The sequence below is a fragment of the Trematomus bernacchii genome, unplaced genomic scaffold (assembly GCF_902827165.1).
Source record: "Trematomus bernacchii unplaced genomic scaffold, fTreBer1.1, whole genome shotgun sequence".
Taxonomy (NCBI): domain Eukaryota; kingdom Metazoa; phylum Chordata; class Actinopteri; order Perciformes; family Nototheniidae; genus Trematomus; species Trematomus bernacchii.
In genome coordinates this window covers 739,584-758,992 of record NW_022987584.1, presented here as the reverse complement: position 1 = coordinate 758,992, position 19,409 = coordinate 739,584, and the positions used below count along the sequence as shown (strand labels likewise).

Below are 19,409 nucleotides of genomic sequence, written 5' to 3'. Positions count from 1 at the left end.
TGTCCTTTTGTGAATAAGTCTGTGTGTGTGTGTGTGTGTGTGTGTGTGTGTGTGTGTGTGTGTGTGTGTGTGTGTGTGTGTGTGTGTGCGTGTGTGTGTGAGAGAACAAGATGTGTGAATTTGTGCAAGGAACCAAAATCCGTGCAGCTTTAAGACGTGAACGAGTGTGTGTTTCTGCAATCCGTGTGTGTGTGTGTGTGTGTGTGTGTGTGTGTGTGTGTGTGTGTGTGTGTGTGTGCAGCCGTATGAAGTGTGTCTCCTCTCTCACACACACACACACACACACACACACACACACACACACACACACACACACACTCCCTCGAGGCGTAACTAATTACCCTGTCTGGTCAACCGGGGCGGCGCTTCGACAGAAGGTCACTGGCCGCGGGGAACACACACACACACACCCTCACACACACCCTCACACACACACACACACACACACTCTCACACACACCCTCACACACACACACACATACACACACCCCCCACTGAGGAGGGGAGGCAGGGAGTCAATATATATATAATATAACCCCCCCCCGGATAACAAGCGATCAACACAACACAGCAGGGGGCAGAAAGGGAGGAGATGGACACTTACCGCGAGGAAGAGGAAGAGGAGGAGGTGAGGAAGAGGAGGAGGAGGAGGAAGACCGTCTGGGAATTATCATCCCGCCACGGATCATGGCTGGCGGGGAAGGAGACGACAGGGGGGGAGGGGGGGGGGGGAGGGAGGTGAGGAAGAGGAGGAGGAGGAGGAGGAGGAAGAGGATAATCACCAGGAGAGAGAGAGAGAGAGAGGGGAGTTAAATGAGCGAGGTCGAGGCGAGAGAGAGAGAGAGAGAGAAACCCTGCAGGGCGAGAGACAGCGGCACCATGGGAAGAAAGGGGGGGGGGGTGTGGAGGAAGAGGAGGGGGAGGAAGAGGAGGGGGAGGATGAATAATGGCGGAGGTTATGAACGGATACGGAGCGTCGATCGAAACGACAGGGAGGTGTCGGCGGGGGGGAGAGTGTGAGGGTGTGTGTGTGTGTGTGTGTGTGTTTGTGTGTGTGTGTGTGTGTGTGTGTGTGTGTGTGTGTGTGTGTGTGTGTGTGTGTGTGTGTGTGTGTGTGTGTGTGTGTGTGTGTGTGTGTGTGTGTGTGTGTGTGTGTGTGTGTGTGTGTGTGTGTGTGTGTGTGTGTGTGTGTCTGTGTGTGTGTGTGTGTGTGTGTGTGTGTGTGTGTGTGTGTGTGTGTGTGTGTGTGTGTGTGTCTGTGTGTGTGTGTGTGTGTGTGTGTGTGTGTGTGTGTGTGTGTGTGTGTGAGCAGCTGATTGGCCGTCAGCCTGAAACAGAGACAGAGAGGAAAACAGTGAATGAAGCATTTAATTAATAACGTGGGAAATTAACAAATACTACTCGAGAAGAATACCACATTATTTGAAGGTTGTTTTTGTGCAAAAGGGAGATATTTTATTTGTTTCTGGCAAATAAAATGGGAGAAATAATAAAACATTTCAATAAGTAAAAATAAATACGACTTGTTTAGAAATATTACAATTGAACTAAACAAAAAAACTAAAAGAAATATCCCAATTTTTAATAACTTTTAAATGATGTCCCACATGTCCGTAAGTATTTCCCAAACATGTGTTAATTTTAACCTTTTTTTAACTTATTAAAATATATTATATAAATACATGTTATTATTAACATTATTTTACCAAATTCTTCCATAAAAATACATTTCCTCAATTCCCAAAAATGTTCTCCTTATTTCATTCAAATATGTTTTTAATTTAATAAATGATTTACTTTTCAAAATCGTTGTCATTGTTATTGTTACCATATGTTTTACTGAACATTTCCACTTTCCACATCTTTTTACAAACATGTCCATCACTTTCAGAGTTTTCTTTTCTTCCCATGTTCAAAATATATATTCCTATATTTAATGTACTTTAAAGTAAAAAAGAATCCTAGTTAAAAATAAAGCCACTCATGTTGTCCTGCTAACACACAACACAAAGCCCGTTGGACTTGTAAACCCCTGCTAAATGTCGCCACCTAGTGGAGGAAACAGCAAAGTACACCTGTGTTATTATGATCACGTGACGCCTCTTTATTTATCTCGTGTCTCTGCTGCAAATCTAACCAGAGTAAACCTCCTATCTGTGTTTTTCTTCTATGCTTCCACTTCTCTCTCAATGTAAGGGATTTTAACACGGAGATAAACCTGCTGTAAATCAAAGGCTTCAGGTACGTTAGCTCCTCAGTTAGCCGTTAGCTTCCTCTGCAGTGACGACAAAACCCACATCCGGGAATTGCTAACGATGTAGATTACAATAACGATAGCTAGAGCCTTAAAGCTAATCTTCGGAGTTAATGAGAGCTGTTTGGTGTTTTATAACTACTAGTTTTAGCATAAACTAAGCCGCTGTTTACCTTTGTCATTATTTAAAACTGGCACCGTGAGCGTCAGAATTCATCGAGCGTTGGTGGTATAGTGGTGAGCATAGCTGCCTTCCAAGCAGTTGACCCGGGTTCGATTCCCGGCCAACGCAGATATTTTGTTTTTGGATATTTGATTTATTTATACTTTATTTATCAGAAGTTGGTAAGTTTGTTGTCATTAAGATGTTTTTATTTTAGGGTCCTGGTACTCTGGTTTACTGTTAAAGAGCAAAATGTGTCTTTTTGTCTCGTTTTTTTTCCTACAGCACTGAATGAGTTGTTTGTGAGTGTGTGTGTGTGTGTGTGTGTGGCCTAGCATTACTATACTTGTGGGGACCTAAATCTGTTTACACAGTCACTAGTGGGGACTCGCCTCCCTTATGGGGACAAAATGGAGGTCCCCATGAAGGGAATCATTCATTTTAGGGTGAAGACTTGGTTAGGGTAAATTAAGGGTTAGGGGTTAGGGGTTAGGCATGTGTTGGTTAGGGTTAGGGTTAGGATAAGTCTCCAGGAAATGCATGTAAGTCAATGTAATGTCCCCTGAAGTGATGTATACATGGTATGTGTGTGTGTGTGTGTGTGTGTGTGTGTGTGTGTGTGTGTGTGTGTGTTGTTTTACTTTATTTACACTTTATTTATCCATAGTTGGGAAACTGTTTGTCGTTTAGGTGCATTTATTTTAGGATCCTGTTGCTCTGGTTTACTGTTAAAGAACAAAATATGTGTTTTTGTTTCGTTTTTTATCCTACAGCACCTGAATGCGTCGTCTGTGAGAGAGTGTGTGTGTGTGTGTGTGAGCCTACAGGTTATTTTCTGTCCTTAAATATATTTTTAAAACATCATTTTTATAATATTTATTCATATCACTTTATTATTATTATTAGATGTTTATTACTCTGAATATTTCTTAGTCTCCTCAAATATCAACTACGACTGGAGCTTTATTTTGAAAACACATTCCGGTGACTGTTTCACAATAAAAGCCTCCCTGTTTGTTTAAATTGACATGTTACTTGTTAGACGCTTTTATCCAAAGCGACTTACATACACTCAGTACTGTGGACAATCCCCACAGGAGCACTTTGGGGTGAAGTGTCTCAGGGACACAACGACATGCTGACTGCAGTGGGGTTTGAACCTGTGCTCCCCTGATCTGAACACTAAGACACTATCCACTGTGCCACAGCCGCCCGCCCCTCTCTCTATCTAGCCTACAGCTATTTGTTTACGTGTTTAAAAAAGCACCAGAAGCTTATATACACATCTAAGTTGTTCGTCCCCCACCACTTTTGTACATATAAAAACGCCACTGGATATATTGCATTATAACCATCAGCTGTTTATAAATAACGATTAGCATATAAGGCGTGTATTTTAGAAACAAAACATCTAAAGTTTAAATCAGGAACAAACTTACCTGAAGCAGGTGAGTGAAGCTGCCGTAGAAACAAGAAGAAGAAGGTAAATCCCGTTAGCTTCATGCTAAGAGATAAAGTTTATATTTAGAGTTTTTTAAGTTTATTTATAAGTCTGTTTATTTAGAATCCGACATGATGGATCCGAACCAGCTGAAGAATAAATGATGATCATTAAAGAAGCTTCTGATCACCTGACCATTTCACCTCTGAGCTGTTTGACATATTTACAATTCATTTGTCGTTTTTTATAATTATATAGTAATTATATTAAATATATATATACATTTTTTTAATCTATATTTATTTATGTTTAAATTACCTAATAATATTAATAATGAATAAATCAAATGTTGAGAATTTAGAAGTAATAAAAAATACAATGTAAAGAATATAATAAAAACAAATACAATTAAATACAACATCAATAAAATAAACAATTTCCATAAAACTATTTAAATATAAAGAAATCAAGGGTACAACAATTATCCAAATTATAAACCAGACTACAAATATTAATTAATTTAAAATGAGAGATGGCTTTTTTGAAATTATATTATCCAGTTTAGGGGTTTACAAACAGAAAGGACAAATAAGAAAACACATTTGTTATCGTTTATTAAATGACTCTCTGATGACTTAAAGGTGAGTAAACAGTTTTTATTGATTAATGTAAATTAAACACACAGTTAATATTCATTTATTTTGTTAGTAGTGATTATGTGAGGCCGTTGGGAATGTGTCATTAAAAGCGTGTTGAGACGAATTATCATAAAGGTGCTTTTCATTTTTGTAGTTTTACAAAGATTAATATCCCGCTATACTTTCTAATAGAATGAAAAACAGAAAATAGACAGGCGAAGTCCCGCCCATCTACTTCCGCCCCATGGGACCTTATTTCGGAAAAATGATGTATTGAAGTCAATGGAGAGAGAAAGATTATCTTTCGATCCCGTTTGAATTGTGCCATGAATTACACATATGATGTTTGTCAATCTTAAAAAATCATTTCCATGTCAAAAAAGTCACAGTTTGTCGTAAAACTGTTGAAATATAAGACTATGAAAAATAGGCAACTAGAAAGACTACAAATCCCAGAGTCCCGGTCCCGCATGCTGGCTCTTATGAACCGACTCACTCCCCTTGTGTGTATGTGCAGCTCTCAACATGCCCAGACTTGGAGTGATTTTCACCTCTTTTAATACTTTCCGCCTCATTCTGAAAGAAAGAAGTGAAACGTGCCAACGTGACGGCCGTCTTGGTGTGTGGTGCGAGACGGGAGATGTAGCTCATTGAGCGGTTTCACACAAACAAAGTGTTACTTCACAGTTTTACGACACATTTTTATTTTTTTGACTTGTAAAATTATCTTTTAAATTGACAAACATCATATGTGTAATTCGTGGCACAATTCAAACGGGATCGAAAGATAATCTTTCTCTCTCCATTGACTTCAATGCATAACTTTTCTGAAATAAGGTCCCATGAAGCTCAACTGGAAGGGGAGGGACTTCGCCTCTCGATAGACAGGAAGTGTCATGACGTTCATCCAGCTGACCAATCACTGAGCAGCCTCTCCCTCAGGAGGCGGGGCCACACCCCAGGGCATGCTGGGTAAGTAATGAGTAAGCCACTCCCCCCAGCTGCTCCTTGCCTCTTCCCCCGCCCCCTCCCACCCCCCCACCACCCACTCCTTCTCCCCCCTCCCCCCCGCCTCCTCCCTCAAAATAACGCTGTAGCGCTTCCTGGAATCCCCCATTCTCCTCCCCCTTTCCTCCCCCGATACCTGACACTCCTCCATCACTTTCCTCCCCCCCACTTCCTCTTCTTTGCTCATCACTCGGTACATCGTGTTCCTGTAAACCCCCTCCCGTCTCCCCCCTTTCTTCCTCGACTCCCCCCTCTCTATGGACGTACAGAACTGAGCGATACACAGCACTCCCCTCATCCCTCCCTTCCCTCGTTAACAGCCTAACGACCTCCTGCCTCCTCGTTAGTGCCGCGCTAATTGGCTTGTAGACCCGCCGGTACCAGAACACCATCCTCGCCACGGTCGCCAAAATGGCCACCGCCGACACCAAGCACAGCAGGGAGCAGCCGGCGAAAAGCCAGAAACAGAAAACCCCAGCGCCTCGGACGCTGCGAAATCGACCGGTTACTGAGTCATCGCCGGCGGTTGTTGTTGCTTTGGTAGTGGTGGTTGTTGCCTTGAAAATAAAGGGTACTCAGATAAAAATTATGAATTATGAATTTAAAATACATTATAAACAGTTCAGGGGTGTTAAAAACAGGAAGGACTTTTATAGGACATCTGAGGGAATTCATTTTAATAAAAAACTAGGTTGTTACCTTGGTTGTGGTGGTTGTTGGTATGGGGGTGGTGGTTGTTGCCTTGGTTGTGGTGGTTGTTGCTATGGGGGTGGTGGTTGTTGCCATGGGGGTGGTGGTTGTTGCCATGGGGGTGGTGGTTGTTGCTATGGGGGTGGTGGTTGTTGCCATGGGGGTGGTGGTTGTTGCCTTGAAAAAAGGGTTCAAAATGCATTACAAACAGTTTAGGGATGTTAAAAACAGAAATGGCTTTTATAGGACATCTAAGGAAATTCATTTTAATACCAAAAAAGCATTAAAAATTAGATGGTGTTGGTTGTTACCTTCGTAGTGGTGGTGGTCGTCTTGGCCGCGGTTAAAGGATCAGTTTGGGCATTTGTTGAGTGGTCTGACCATTCTACAAACGTTGGTGTCAAAGGAGAAGAAGGGATAGGAGGTGTAGTAGGGAAAGCAGTAGTCATAGAAACAGCAGTAGTAGTGGTATGAATGGGAGTATTAGTAAGAACTGGGACGGTGGGAGCCACAGTTTCCATTGGCTTGTTTCCGTCTCCACGTATCGGATGCTCTGGCTCTGGTGGACACAGCTCAGATTCTTCAAGATTCAATACAGCTGTTGCCTTATGCCTCAGAGGAGAGTCGCACACCTGAGAACAGAAAGCGAACGCCAGAAATAAGTCTGTTTTTTATTTTGAATTCGCATTAAGGCAACAACCTGTCATAAAGACTTTCCATGGCCGGTTCTCACCACGCTCCAAGGGTCGGTCTTGAGGATCGGTCCATTCCGTACGTACACGTTGAATTCATATTCATCAATGTATCTGCGCAGGTAACCGAGGGAACAGGAGCAGGCCCAGGGATTGGCCGAGAGGAAAAGGTACGGCACGTCCTCCTTCGGGCTGAACCAACCGTCAGGCATCGCCAGGACCTGAAATAAAAAGGTTTGAGATCTGCACTACAGGCAAGAAAACGGACATTTAAGGACTGTTGTTCCTTTCCCCACCTTGTTGTTCTCGATGTTCAGGGTCTCGATCACAGCGAGGGGTTGTAGCATGAGCTGAGGAAGAACCTGGATACGATTGGACGATAAGTCCAGGATCTAAAAGGTGCGAGTTAAAAGAGAGACAAGTTGAGCGTTCTTCGGTAAGAAAACTAAAGGTCTTCTACATTTTTATCACGCTAACTTCACGATATGAATCCTAGCATCCTAACAATCTACCTTCATGTTCTGCATACAAAGTTCCTACACTACTATATTCATTCAATTCTTCTTAACTTCCTAACAAGCTTCCTTCACAGCATGTATCCTAACTTCCTTAGATTCTACCTTCCCGGCATGTATCCTAACTTCCTTAGATGCTACCTTCATGGTGTATGTCCTATCTTCCTAACAAGCTACCTTCACGGCATGTGTCCTATCTTCCTAACATACTTCCTTCACGGCATGTATCCTATCTTCCTAACATACTTCCTTTATGGCGTATATCCTAACTTCCTAACAAGCTTCCTTGTACATCCTTCAGCATGCATCTTCCCTTGCTAGCAGACGGCCTGACCTCGAGCTTGCTGAGTCCGGAGAAGGTGTTGTCGCTCAGAGAAACCACGGCGTTGCCCTCCAGGTAGAGTTCAGTCAGCGCCGGACAGGCGGAGAAGGATCCATCAGGGAGGGAGGTCAGCCGGTTCGATCCCAGCCGGAGGACTCTGAGGCTGGGGAGGATCGGAGCGGAGCTGGGGGTCAACTCTGGAACCTGGAGACACAGCAAGTCAAGAAACTTGAAATACTAAATATGTACGACAACTAAAACAAGAGATATTAATATTGATCCTTGTTCTACATCCTAACATCTCAATAAGGTACCTTCTTGTTCTGCATCCTAACATCTCAATAAGGTACCTTCTTGTTCATCCTAACATCTCAATAAGGTACCTTCTTGTTCTGCATCCTAACCTCTCAATAAGGTACCTTCTTGTTCTGCATCCTAACATCTCAATAAGGTACCTTCTTGTTCTGCATCCTAACATCTCAATAAGGTACCTTCTTGTTCTGCATCCTAACATCTCAATAAGGTACCTTCTTGTTCTGCATCCTAACCTCTCAATAAGGTACCTTCTTGTTTCTGCATCCTAACATCTCAATAAGGTACCTTCTTGTTCTGCATCCTAACCTCTCAATAAGGTACCTTCTTGTTCTGCATCCTAACCTCTCAATAAGGTACCTTCTTGTTCTGCATCCTAACCTCTCAATAAGGTACCTTCTTGTTCTGCATCCTAACCTCTCAATAAGGTACCTTCTTGTTCTGCATCCTAACCTCTCAATAAGGTACCTTCTTGTTCTGCATCCTAACCTCTCAATAAGGTACCCTTCTTGTTCTGCATCCTAACCTCTCAATAAGGTACCTTCTTGTTCTGCATCCTAACCTCTCAATAAGGTACCTTCTTGTTCTGCATCCTATCTTCTTAATGAGCTAACTTTATATTTTCATCTTAAAATCTTAACAAACTACCTCATTGGTTTTACTTGCTAAAAAGCTACAATCACAACGTGCATCCTAAATTCCTAGCACGCTTCCTTCATGTTCTGCATCCTAGTTATTTCAGTACTCGGGCGATGCGACTAAAATCAGAGATCTAAATATTGATTCATATCAATATCAATATCCTCAGTGAACCTGGACACACAGGAAATAGAGACATATGTACAGAAACTAAAATGAGAGATATCATTGATTCCGGATTCATCCGACACCTTGTTTCCAGTGAGGTCGATCTCGTAGATCTCCGTGAAGATCTGGAAGGAGGACCAGGAGAGGCTGGAGAATAGGTTCTGGGGAAACAACAAAACCTACAAAAAAACAGTAGAAGAAGAAACACTGTAAAAGCTGTTTACTGTCAAACTGCTGTCGTGTTATCGCTCTGGAACAGGAAGACAGTTTTCTGCTGTGGTCCTGTCCGTCAGAGAAGGACAGTCAGCTGTTAGCTACAGGATGTTTAATAAAACATGGGTCATCTGGCTTATTCTGCTATAATCACATTTGGTCATTTATTTTTGACATTTTAGTACGAAATGGTGAGCAAGTTAGAGGCTTTATCAGAATCAGAAGCGGTTTTATAACCCGGTTCACACATACAAGGAATTTGCTTTGGTATATCTAAGTCGGTTTTTCTTTTTAATATATATTATAAATATTATAGATATACTTATTTTTTTCATTTCTTTCACTTTTTTATCTTGCCTTAAGTTTCTCTATAGTTTAATCTCTTTTAAAATGTCCACTTTTAACTTTGACTATATTTCTCTGAGTATAAAACTGTTTAATTTCACACACTGAAGTTAGAGTTCCCCTCTCGTGTTACCTTGGTCGCGGGTTCGAGTCCCGTCGGTACTCCGGTGAATCCTGCCGCGGTGCAGTTTTCCTGTCTCCGGTGGTCCTTATCTCTGCCGCCGTGACAACCAAAAACCGCTGTTACCGTAGCAACGAGGAGGACGAAGAGGAGGAAGATGAGGAAGATGTGCATTCTGGGAAATACCTGCAGCTCCTGAGAGATACTGAAGAAACTGAAGGAACCCTCTGACTGTACTCTGCTCTGTCTGTGTGTGTGTGTGGTGTGTGTGTGTGTGTGTGTGTGTGTGTGTGTGTGTGTGTGTGTTTGCGTGTGTGTGTGTGTGTGTGTGTGTGTGTGTGTGTGTGTGTGTGTGTGGGCGGGGGGGGTGTGTGTGTGTGTGTGTGTGTGTGTGTGTGTGTGTGTGTGTGTGTGTGTGTGTGTGTGTGTGTGTGTGGGGTGTGTGAGTGTGACTGACAGCTGCTGAAACAGGAAGTATGATAAGACTCAGCTGTGTGTCTGTTGATAGCATGTGCTTCTATGGAAAAAATATTTAATTTGAACTTTTTCACTGACAGAGGGAATACATAATTGTGGCATCATTATTCTCAATATTATCAAAAATATATATTAAAATTGACATGATGTGATTTCATTTGCAAAAACAAAGAAAAAAATGTAAAAGAAAGTAATTTGAACTCAAGAATAATAAATGGAAGAAAACATAATTGGAAAACTAGGGGAAAGAGAGTCACACATTTCCAAGTTAAAACGTCAAAAAAGTTTCTAACCAATTTAAGAGAAAACATTGGATTTTCTCTGAGATTAAATATGATAATTTAAAACTAAAACAGAAGACCCAACGCTTTCCTCGTTAAGGTACATTAAGACCTTTCTTTATTTTTTACAAGGTGATGACAAAAACACAGGAAGTGATTGTGATTGGCCGGAGAAGCATGTCTCTGGAATCAACCAATCACAGGACAATCTCGATTATTACCTGCCGCCACCAGCCGGGCATGATGGGAGATTTCCTTTTTTATGATTTTTCTTTTTTCTTTCCAGCTTGGGCTTTTCTGATTGGCTGTTTTCTTTGTTTACTCATTTACTTCCTGTATTTTAACCCCGCCTACATGTGCTTTGTGACGTCACTGTCACTATTATTGATATAACTATCGTTTAGTATAAAAAAGTGTCTTTAATATCGGGTTCTGTTGCTGCTAAAGGGAGCTTCTTCGCCCTCATGCAAGTGTGTGTGTGTTGGACGTCCATGTGTGTGTGAGTGTGTGTATTTCCGGGTTAATTTAGAATCATAATCTAAAGTGTGCGTCACGTTATAAATCTGATTTTTCTTGAATCGTCTGTTTAGTTTTTATTATTCTTTGGGCGGTTTGAGGAGGAGGAGGAGGGGGCCTTATCCAATCACAACCTCAGAATCCTTCAGGACTCGATGACATCACGGTCTAGCCCTCCTCCCATTGGCTGAGAGTTTGTTTTTCTGTCTGTTGTTGTATCAGGATCAATCTCAGGCTCTACCTGCAGAAACATGGCGGCAATAAACTGTCAGCGAAACACTAAAAATCACGAGTCACTCTTTCCTCTTTATTTCTGCACCATCATGTTTTATTCATTGTTTTGTCCGACACAGTAACCATATAGTTAAAAGTAAATAATTTAAATAACTGCAAGCATAGTTCAAGTTAATGCCCCTTAACGAGGAAAGCCCTGGGTCTTCTGTTTCAGTTTTAAATTATCATATTTAATCTCAGAGAAAATCCAATGTTTTTTTAACGCAATATTTGTTTTAAAGGTTTTATAGCTCCTTAATTTATGAGTTCTTTGTTTTTGCAAATGAAATCACATCATGTCAATTTTAATATATATTTTTGATAATATTGAGAATAATGATGCCACAATTATGTATTCCCTCTAATCGCAATGTCAGTGAAAATGTTTTTTCCGAATTGTAAAATAAACATAGAAGCACATGCTATCAACAGACACACAGCTGAGTCTTATCACACTTCCTGTTTCAGCAGCTGTCAGTCACACTCACACACCCACACACACACACACACACACACACACACACACACACACACACACACACACACACACACACACACACACACACACACACACACACACACACACACACTCACACCCACACACAAACACACACACACACACACACACACACACCACACACACACACACACACACACACACACACACACAGAGCAGCGTACAGTCAGAGGGTTCCTTCAGTTTCTTCAGTTTATCTCAGGAGCTACAGGTATTTCCCAGAATGCACATCTTCCTCCTCTTCGTCCTCCTCGTTGCTCCGGTAACAGCGGTTCCCGGTTGTCACGGCGGCAGAGATAAGGCCCACCGGAGACAGGAAAACTGCACCGCGGCGGGATTCACCGAAGTACCGACGGGACTCGAACCCGCGACCAAGGTAACACCGAGAGGGGAACTCTAACTTCAGTGTGTGAAATTAAACAGTTTTATACTCAGAGAAATATAGTCAAAGTTAAAAGTGGACATTTTAAAAGAGATTAAACTATAGAGAAACTTAAGGCAAGATAAAAAAGTGAAAGAAAATAAACAAAACAAGTACAAATATTTATAATGATGATGAAAATATAATAAAAAAAAACAATTATCAAAATAAATCATTTTTAATTTTGAGTAATAGAAATAAGAAAATGTAAAAAATGTACGAAACTATAATGAATGTGAACATACAACTGACTGTCCTTCTCTGACGGGCGGGACCACAGCAGAAAACTGTCTTCCTGTTCCAGAGCGATAACACGACACGGCAGTTTGACAGTAAACTGCTTTTACAGTGTTTCTTCTTCTACTGTTTTTTTGTAGGTTTTGATGTTTCCCCAGAACCTATTCTCCAGCCTCTCCTGGTCCTCCTTCCAGATCTTCACGGAGATCTACGAGATCGACCTCACTGGAAACAAGGTGTCGGATGAATCCGGAATCAATGATATCTCTCATTTTAGTTTCTGTACATATGTCTCTATTTCCTGTGTGTCCAGGTTCACTGAGGATATTGATATTGATATGAATCAATATTTAGATCTCTCATTTTAGTCGCATCGCCCGAGTACTGAAATAACTAGGATGCAGAACATGAAGGAAGCGTGCTAGGAATTTAGGATGCACGTTGTGATTGTAGCTTTTTAGCAAGTAAAACCAATAAGTTAGTTTGTTAATCAAATCAGGTTTTATTTATATAGCACATTTAAAAGCGATTTTTGGTCGAGCCAAAGTGCTGTACATGTAATAAAAACACATTACTACAATCACAATAAGATTTAAGATTTTAAGACGAAAATATAAAGTTAGCTCATTAAGAAGATAGGATGCAGAACAAGAAGGTACCTTATTGAGAGGTTAGGATGCAGAACAAGAAGGTACCTTATTGAGAGGTTAGGATGCAGAACAAGAAGGTACCTTATTGAGAGGTTAGGATGCAGAACAAGAAGGTACCTTATTGAGATGTTAGGATGCAGAACAAGAAGGTACCTTATTGAGAGTTAGGATGCAGAACAAGAAGGTACCTTATTGAGATGTTAGGATGCAGAACAAGAAGGTACCTTATTGAGAGGTTAGGATGCAGAACAAGAAGGTACCTTATTGAGATGTTAGGATGCAGAACAAGAAGGTACCTTATTGAGATGTTAGGATGTAGAACAAGAAGGTACCTTATTGAGATGTTAGGATGCAGAACAAGAAGGTACCTTATTGAGATGTTAGGATGAACAAGAAGGTACCTTATTGAGATGTTAGGATGTAGAACAAGAAGGTACCTTATTGAGATGTTAGGATGTAGAACAAGGATCAATATTAATATCTCTTGTTTTAGGCGTCATACATATTTAGTATTTAAAGTTTCTTGACTTGCTGTGTCTCCAGGTTCCAGAGTTGACCCCCAGCTCCGCTCCGATCCTCCCCAGCCTCAGAGTCCTCCGGCTGGGGTCGAACCGCCTGACCTCCCTCCCTGATGGATCCTTCTCCGCCTGTCCGGCGCTGACTGAACTCTACCTGGAGGGCAACGCCCTGGTTTCTCTGAGTGACAACACCTTCTCCGGACTCAGCAAGCTGGAGGTCAGGCCGTCTGCTAGCAAGGGAAGATGCATGCTGAAGGATGTACAAGGAAGCTTGTTAGGAACTTAGGATATACGCCATAAAGGAAGTATGTTAGGAACTTAGGATACATGCCATGAAGGAAGCTTGTTAGGAAGATAGGACACACACCGTGAAGGAAGCATCTAAGGAAGTTAGGATACATGCCGTGAAGGAAGCATGTTAGGAAGTTAAGAAGAATTTAATGAATATAGTAGTGTAGGAACTTTGTATGCAGAACATGAAGGTAGATTGTTAGGATGCTAGGATTCATATCGTGAAGTTAGCGTGATAAAAATGTAGAAGACTTTTAGTTTTCTTACCGAAGAACGCTCAACTTGTCTCTCTTCTAATTCTCACCTTTTAGATCCTGGACTTATCGTCCAATCGTATCCAGGTTCTTCCTCAGCTCATGCTACAACCCCTCGCTGTGATCGAGACCCTGTACATCCAGAACAACAAGGTGGGGAAAGGAACAACAGTCCTTAAATGTCCGTTTTCTTGCCTGTAGTGCAGATCTCAAACCTTTTTATTTCAGGTCCTGACGATGCCTGACGGTTGGTTCAGTCCAAAGGAGGACGTGCCGTACCTTTTCCTCTCGGCCAATCCCTGGGCCTGCTCCTGTTCCCTCGGTTACCTGCGCAGATACATTGATGAATATGATTACAATGTGTACGTACGGAATGGACCGATCCTCAAGACCGACCCTTGGAGCGTGGTGAGAACCGGCCATGGAAAGTCTTTATGACAGGTTGTTGCCTTAATGCGAATTCAAAATAAAAAACAGACTTATTTCTGGCGTTCGCTTTCTGTTCTCAGGTGTGCGACTCTCCTCTGAGGCATAAGGCAACAGCTGTATTGAATCTTGAAGAATCTGAGCTATGTCCACCAGAGCCAGAGCATCCGATACGTGGAGACGGAAACAAGCCAATGGAAACTGTGGCTCCCACCGTCCCAGTTCTTACTAATACTCACATTCATACCACTACTACTGCTGTTTCTATGACTACTGCTTTTGCCCTCCTCGTTGCTCCGGTAAAAGCGGTTCCCGGTTGTCACGGCGGCAGAGATAAGGACCACCGGAGACAGGAAAACTGCACCGTGGCGGGATTCACCGGAGTACCGACGGGACTCGAACCCGCGACCAAGGTAACACGAGAGGGGAACTCTAACTTCAGTGTGTGAAATTAAACAGTTTTATACACAGAGAAATATAGTCAAAGTTAAAAGTGGACATTTTAAGAGAGATTAAACTATAGAGAAATTTAAAGGGGACCTATCATGCAAAATGCACTTTGGTACGTCTTGTATACATGAATATGTGTCCCCGGTGTTCCAGGGAACTTACCAAGTGTCAGAAAACACAACCCTCTCTATTTTCCTCCATACCCAAATCTCTAAAAAAGGGGCTGCAACGGATCTGATAAAAACTGATCCAGATTTGAACACTGTCCTGACGTCAGGACGGTGGCGCTACGGCTATTGGGCCAACTCCACCAATCAGGAGGAGACAGCCACGGCCATTGCCGTTCGAAAGCGCTGGAGATGCTGTAGTACATATGCCAGGCCAGTAGGTGGTGCTGTTCTCACTGAATCTGCCCTTGCAAAAACAGAGCTAACATTTTTCAAATTGAGCAAAATGAGGCATGGCTAAAATGCATGATCTGTTTGGTATTTTGAAAAAAAAAAAAAGTATAAATATGCCTTATATAGGTATGGTCCTACACTATATTATTCAAATATAGCATGATAGGGTCCACTTTAAGGCAAGATAAAAAAAAGTGAAAAGAATAAGTACAAATATTTATAATAATGATGAAAATATAAAACATTTAGTAATAGAAATATAAAATAATTACGAAAATATAATGAATGTGAATATACAAAACATACATTTAAAAAAAGACTTAGATATACCAAAGCAAATTCCTTGTATGTGTGAACCGGGTTATAAAACCGCTTCTGATTCTGATAAAGCCTCTAACTTGCTCAACATTTTGTACTGAAATGTCAAAAATAAATGACCAAATGTGATTATAGCAGAATAAGCCAGATGACCCATGTTTTATTAAACATCCTGTAGCTAACAGCTGACTGTCCTTCTCTGACGGACAGGACCACAGCAGAAAACTGTCTTCCTGTTCCAGAGCGATAACACGACAGCAGTTGGAAAGGAAACAGCTTTTACAGTGTTTCTTCTTCTACTGTTTTTTCTTTTAGGTTCTGTTGTTTCCCCAGAACCTATTCTCCAGACTCTCCTGGTCCTCCTTCCAGATCTTCACGGAGATCTACGAGATCGACCTCACTGGAAACAAGGTGTCGGATGAATCCGGAATCAATGATATCTCTCATTTTAGTTTCTGTACATATGTCTCTATTTCCTGTGTGTCCAGGTTCACTGAGGATATTGATATTGATATGAATCAATATTTAGATCTCTCATTTTAGTCTAATCACCCGAGTACTGAAATAACTAGGATGCAGAACATGAAGGAAGCGTGCTAGGAATTTAGGATGCACGTTGTGATTGTAGCTTTTTAGCAAGTAAAACCAATGAGGTAGTTTGTTAAGATTTTAAGACGAAAATATAAAGTTAGCTCATTAAGAAGATAGGATGCAGAACAAGAAGGTACCTTATTGAGATGTTAGGATGCAGAACAAGAAGGTACCTTATTGAGATGTTAGGATGCAGAACAAGAAGGTACCTTATTGAGAGGTTAGGATGCAGAACAAGAAGGTACCTTATTGAGATGTTAGGATGCAGAACAAGAAGGTACCTTATTGAGAGGTTAGGATGCAGAACAAGAAGGTACCTTATTGAGATGTTAGGATGCAGAACAAGAAGGTACCTTATTGAGATGTTAGGATGCAGAACAAGAAGGTACCTTATTGAGATGTTAGGATGTAGAACAAGAAGGTACCTTATTGAGAGGTTAGGATGTAGAACAAGAAGGTACCTTATTGAGAGGTTAGGATGTAGAACAAGAAGGTACCTTATTGAGATGTTAGGATGCAGAACAAGAAGGTACCTTATTGAGATGTTAGGATGTAGAACAAGAAGGTACCTTATTGAGATGTTAGGATGCAGAACAAGAAGGTACCTTATTGAGATGTTAGGATGTAGAACAAGAAGGTACCTTATTGAGAGGTTAGGATGCAGAACAAGAAGGTACCTTATTGAGAGGTTAGGATGTAGAACAAGAAGGTACCTTATTGAGAGGTTAGGATGTAGAACAAGAAGGTACCTTATTGAGAGGTTAGGATGTAGAACAAGAAGGTACCTTATTGAGATGTTAGGATGTAGAACAAGACGGTACCTTATTGAGATGTTAGGATGTAGAACAAGAAGGTACCTTATTGAGATGTTAGGATGTAGAACAAGAAGGTACCTTATTGAGATGTTAGGATGTAGAACAAGAAGGTACCTTATTGAGAGGTTAGGATGCAGAACAAGAAGGTACCTTATTGAGATGTTAGGATGAACAAGAAGGTACCTTATTGAGATGTTAGGATGCAGAACAAGAAGGTACCTTATTGAGATGTTAGGATGCAAAACAAGAAGGTACCTTATTGAGATGTTAGGATGAACAAGAAGGTACCTTATTGAGATGTTAGGATGCAGAACAAGAAGGTACTTTATTGAGATGTTAGGATGCAGAACAAGAAGGTACCTTATTGAGATGTTAGGATGAACAAGAAGGTACCTTATTGAGATGTTAGGATGCAGAACAAGAAGGTACCTTATTGAGATGTTAGGATGTAGAACAAGAAGGTACCTTATTGAGATGTTAGGATGCAGAACAAGAAGGTACCTTATTGAGAGGTTAGGATGCAGAACAAGAAGGTACCTTATTGAGATGTTAGGATGTAGAACAAGGATCAATATTAATATCTCTTGTTTTAGGCGTCGTACATATTTAGTATTTAAAGTTTCTTGACTTGCTGTGTCTCCAGGTTCCAGAGTTGACCCCCAGCTCCGCTCCGATCCTCCCCAGCCTCAGTGTCCTCCGGCTGGGGTCGAACCGCCTGACCTCCCTCCCTGATGGATCCTTCTCCGCCTGTCCGGCGCTGACTGAACTCTACCTGGAGGGCAACGCCCTGGTTTCTCTGAGTGACAACACCTTCTCCGGACTCAGCAAGCTGGAGGTCAGGCTGTCTGCTAGCAAGGGAAGATGCATGCTGAAGGATGTACAAGGAAGCTTCTTAGGAAGTTAGGATACATGCCGTGAAGGAAGCATCTAAGGAAGTTAGGATACATGCCGTGAAGGAAGCATGTTAGGAAGTTAAGAAGAATTGAATGAATATAGTAGTGTAGGAACTTTGTATGCAGAACATGAAGGTAGATTGTTAGGATGCTAGGATTCATATCGTGAAGTTAGCGTGATAAAAATGTAGAAGACTTTTAGTTTTCTTACCGAAGAACGCTCAACTTGTCTCTCTTCTAATTCTCACCTTTTAGATCCTGGACTTATCGTCCAATCGTATCCAGGTTCTTCCTCAGCTCATGCTACAACCCCTCGCTGTGATTGAGACCCTGTACATCGAGAACAACAAGGTGGGGAAAGGAACAACAGTCCTTAAATGTCCGTTTTCTTGCCTGTAGTGGGGATCTCAAACCTTTTTATTTCAGGTCCTGACGATGCCTGACGGTTGGTTCAGCCCGAAGGAGGACGTGCCGTACCTTTTCCTCTCGGCCAATCCCTGGGCCTGCTCCTGTTCCCTCGGTTACTTGCGCAGATACCTTGATGAATATGAATTCAACGTGTACGTGCGGAATGGACCGATCGTCACGACCGACGCTTCGAGCGTGGTGAGAACCGGCCATGGAAAGTCTTTATGACAGGTTGTTGCCTTAATGCAAATTCAAAATAAAAAACAGACTTATTTCTGGCGTTCGCTTTCTGTTCTCAGGTGTGCGACTCTCCTCTGAGGCATAAGGCAACAGCTGTATTGAATCTTGAAGAATCTGAGCTGTGTCCACCAGAGCCAGAGCATCCGATACGTGGAGACGGAAACAAGCCAATGGAAACTGTTTTCAAGGCAACAACCACCACCCCCAAGGCAACAACTACCACCCCCAAGGCAACAACCACCACTACCAAGGTAACAACCACCACAATCTCATTTTGAATTCTATTTTTGTATTAAAATGAATTTCCTTAAATGTCCTATAAAAGCCATTTCGGTTTTTAACACCCCTAAACTGTTTAGCATAAAGCATTTTAAATGAATTCCTAATTTTTATTTGAGTACCCTTTTTTTTCAGGGCAACAACCACCACCCCCGAGGAGCCTAGGAGCAGCTGGAGGGAGTGGCTTACTCGTTGCTTACCCAGCATGCCCTGGAGTGTGGCCCCGCCTCCTGAGGGAGAGGCTGCTCAGTGATTGGTCAGCTGGATGAACGTCATGACATCATTATTATTTTCTGTTGTTACATTTGAAATGACTAAAATCCAAATGTAGACATCATTGGATAAGAGTTATGACGTCACTTCCTGTCTATCTTCTGTTTTTCATTCTATTAGAAAGTATAGCGGGATATTAATCTTTTTAAAACTATAAAAATTAAAACCACCTTTATTATCATTCTAACCCTAACCCTAACCCTCAACACGCTTTTAATGACACATTCCCAAAGGCCTCCCATAATCACTACTAACAAAATAAATGAATATTAACTGTGTGTTTAATTTACATTAATCAATAAAAACTGTTTACTCACCTTTAAGTCATCAGAGAGTCATTTAATAAACGATAAAAAATG

The 19,409-nt window shown here is 41.5% G+C and overlaps 2 protein-coding genes and 1 non-coding gene across 3 annotated transcripts; 2 read left to right on the top strand and 1 right to left on the bottom strand.

The window, feature by feature from the left end:
• Positions 1-2,474: 2,474 nt before the first annotated feature.
• On the top strand, positions 2,475-2,546 carry trnag-ucc. Its single transcript has one exon. It is a non-coding gene; the product is annotated as a tRNA-Gly (tRNA).
• Positions 2,547-5,434: 2,888 nt separating this feature from the next.
• Positions 5,435-9,785, bottom strand: LOC117480837 (platelet glycoprotein Ib alpha chain-like). Its single transcript, XM_034128322.1, has 8 exons — positions 9,534-9,785; positions 8,926-9,021; positions 7,736-7,927; positions 7,183-7,278; positions 6,928-7,107; positions 6,506-6,826; positions 6,204-6,371; positions 5,435-6,061 (listed from the first exon to the last, which is right to left on the bottom strand). Exons 1-8 carry the CDS (start codon positions 9,693-9,695, stop codon positions 5,435-5,437), a joined length of 1,842 nt encoding a protein of 613 aa, XP_033984213.1. The 5' UTR covers positions 9,696-9,785.
• A 1,939-nt stretch (positions 9,786-11,724) lies between these two features.
• LOC117480797 (slit homolog 1 protein-like) lies at positions 11,725-19,409 on the top strand. The gene is made up of 12 exons (XM_034128262.1): positions 11,725-11,961; positions 12,384-12,479; positions 13,437-13,628; positions 14,014-14,109; positions 14,185-14,364; positions 14,466-14,795; positions 15,867-15,962; positions 17,601-17,792; positions 18,106-18,201; positions 18,277-18,456; positions 18,558-18,749; positions 18,913-19,409. The coding sequence occupies exons 1-12, from the start codon at positions 11,809-11,811 to the stop codon at positions 18,940-18,942; spliced, it is 1,833 nt and encodes a 610-aa protein (XP_033984153.1). The 5' UTR covers positions 11,725-11,808; the 3' UTR covers positions 18,943-19,409.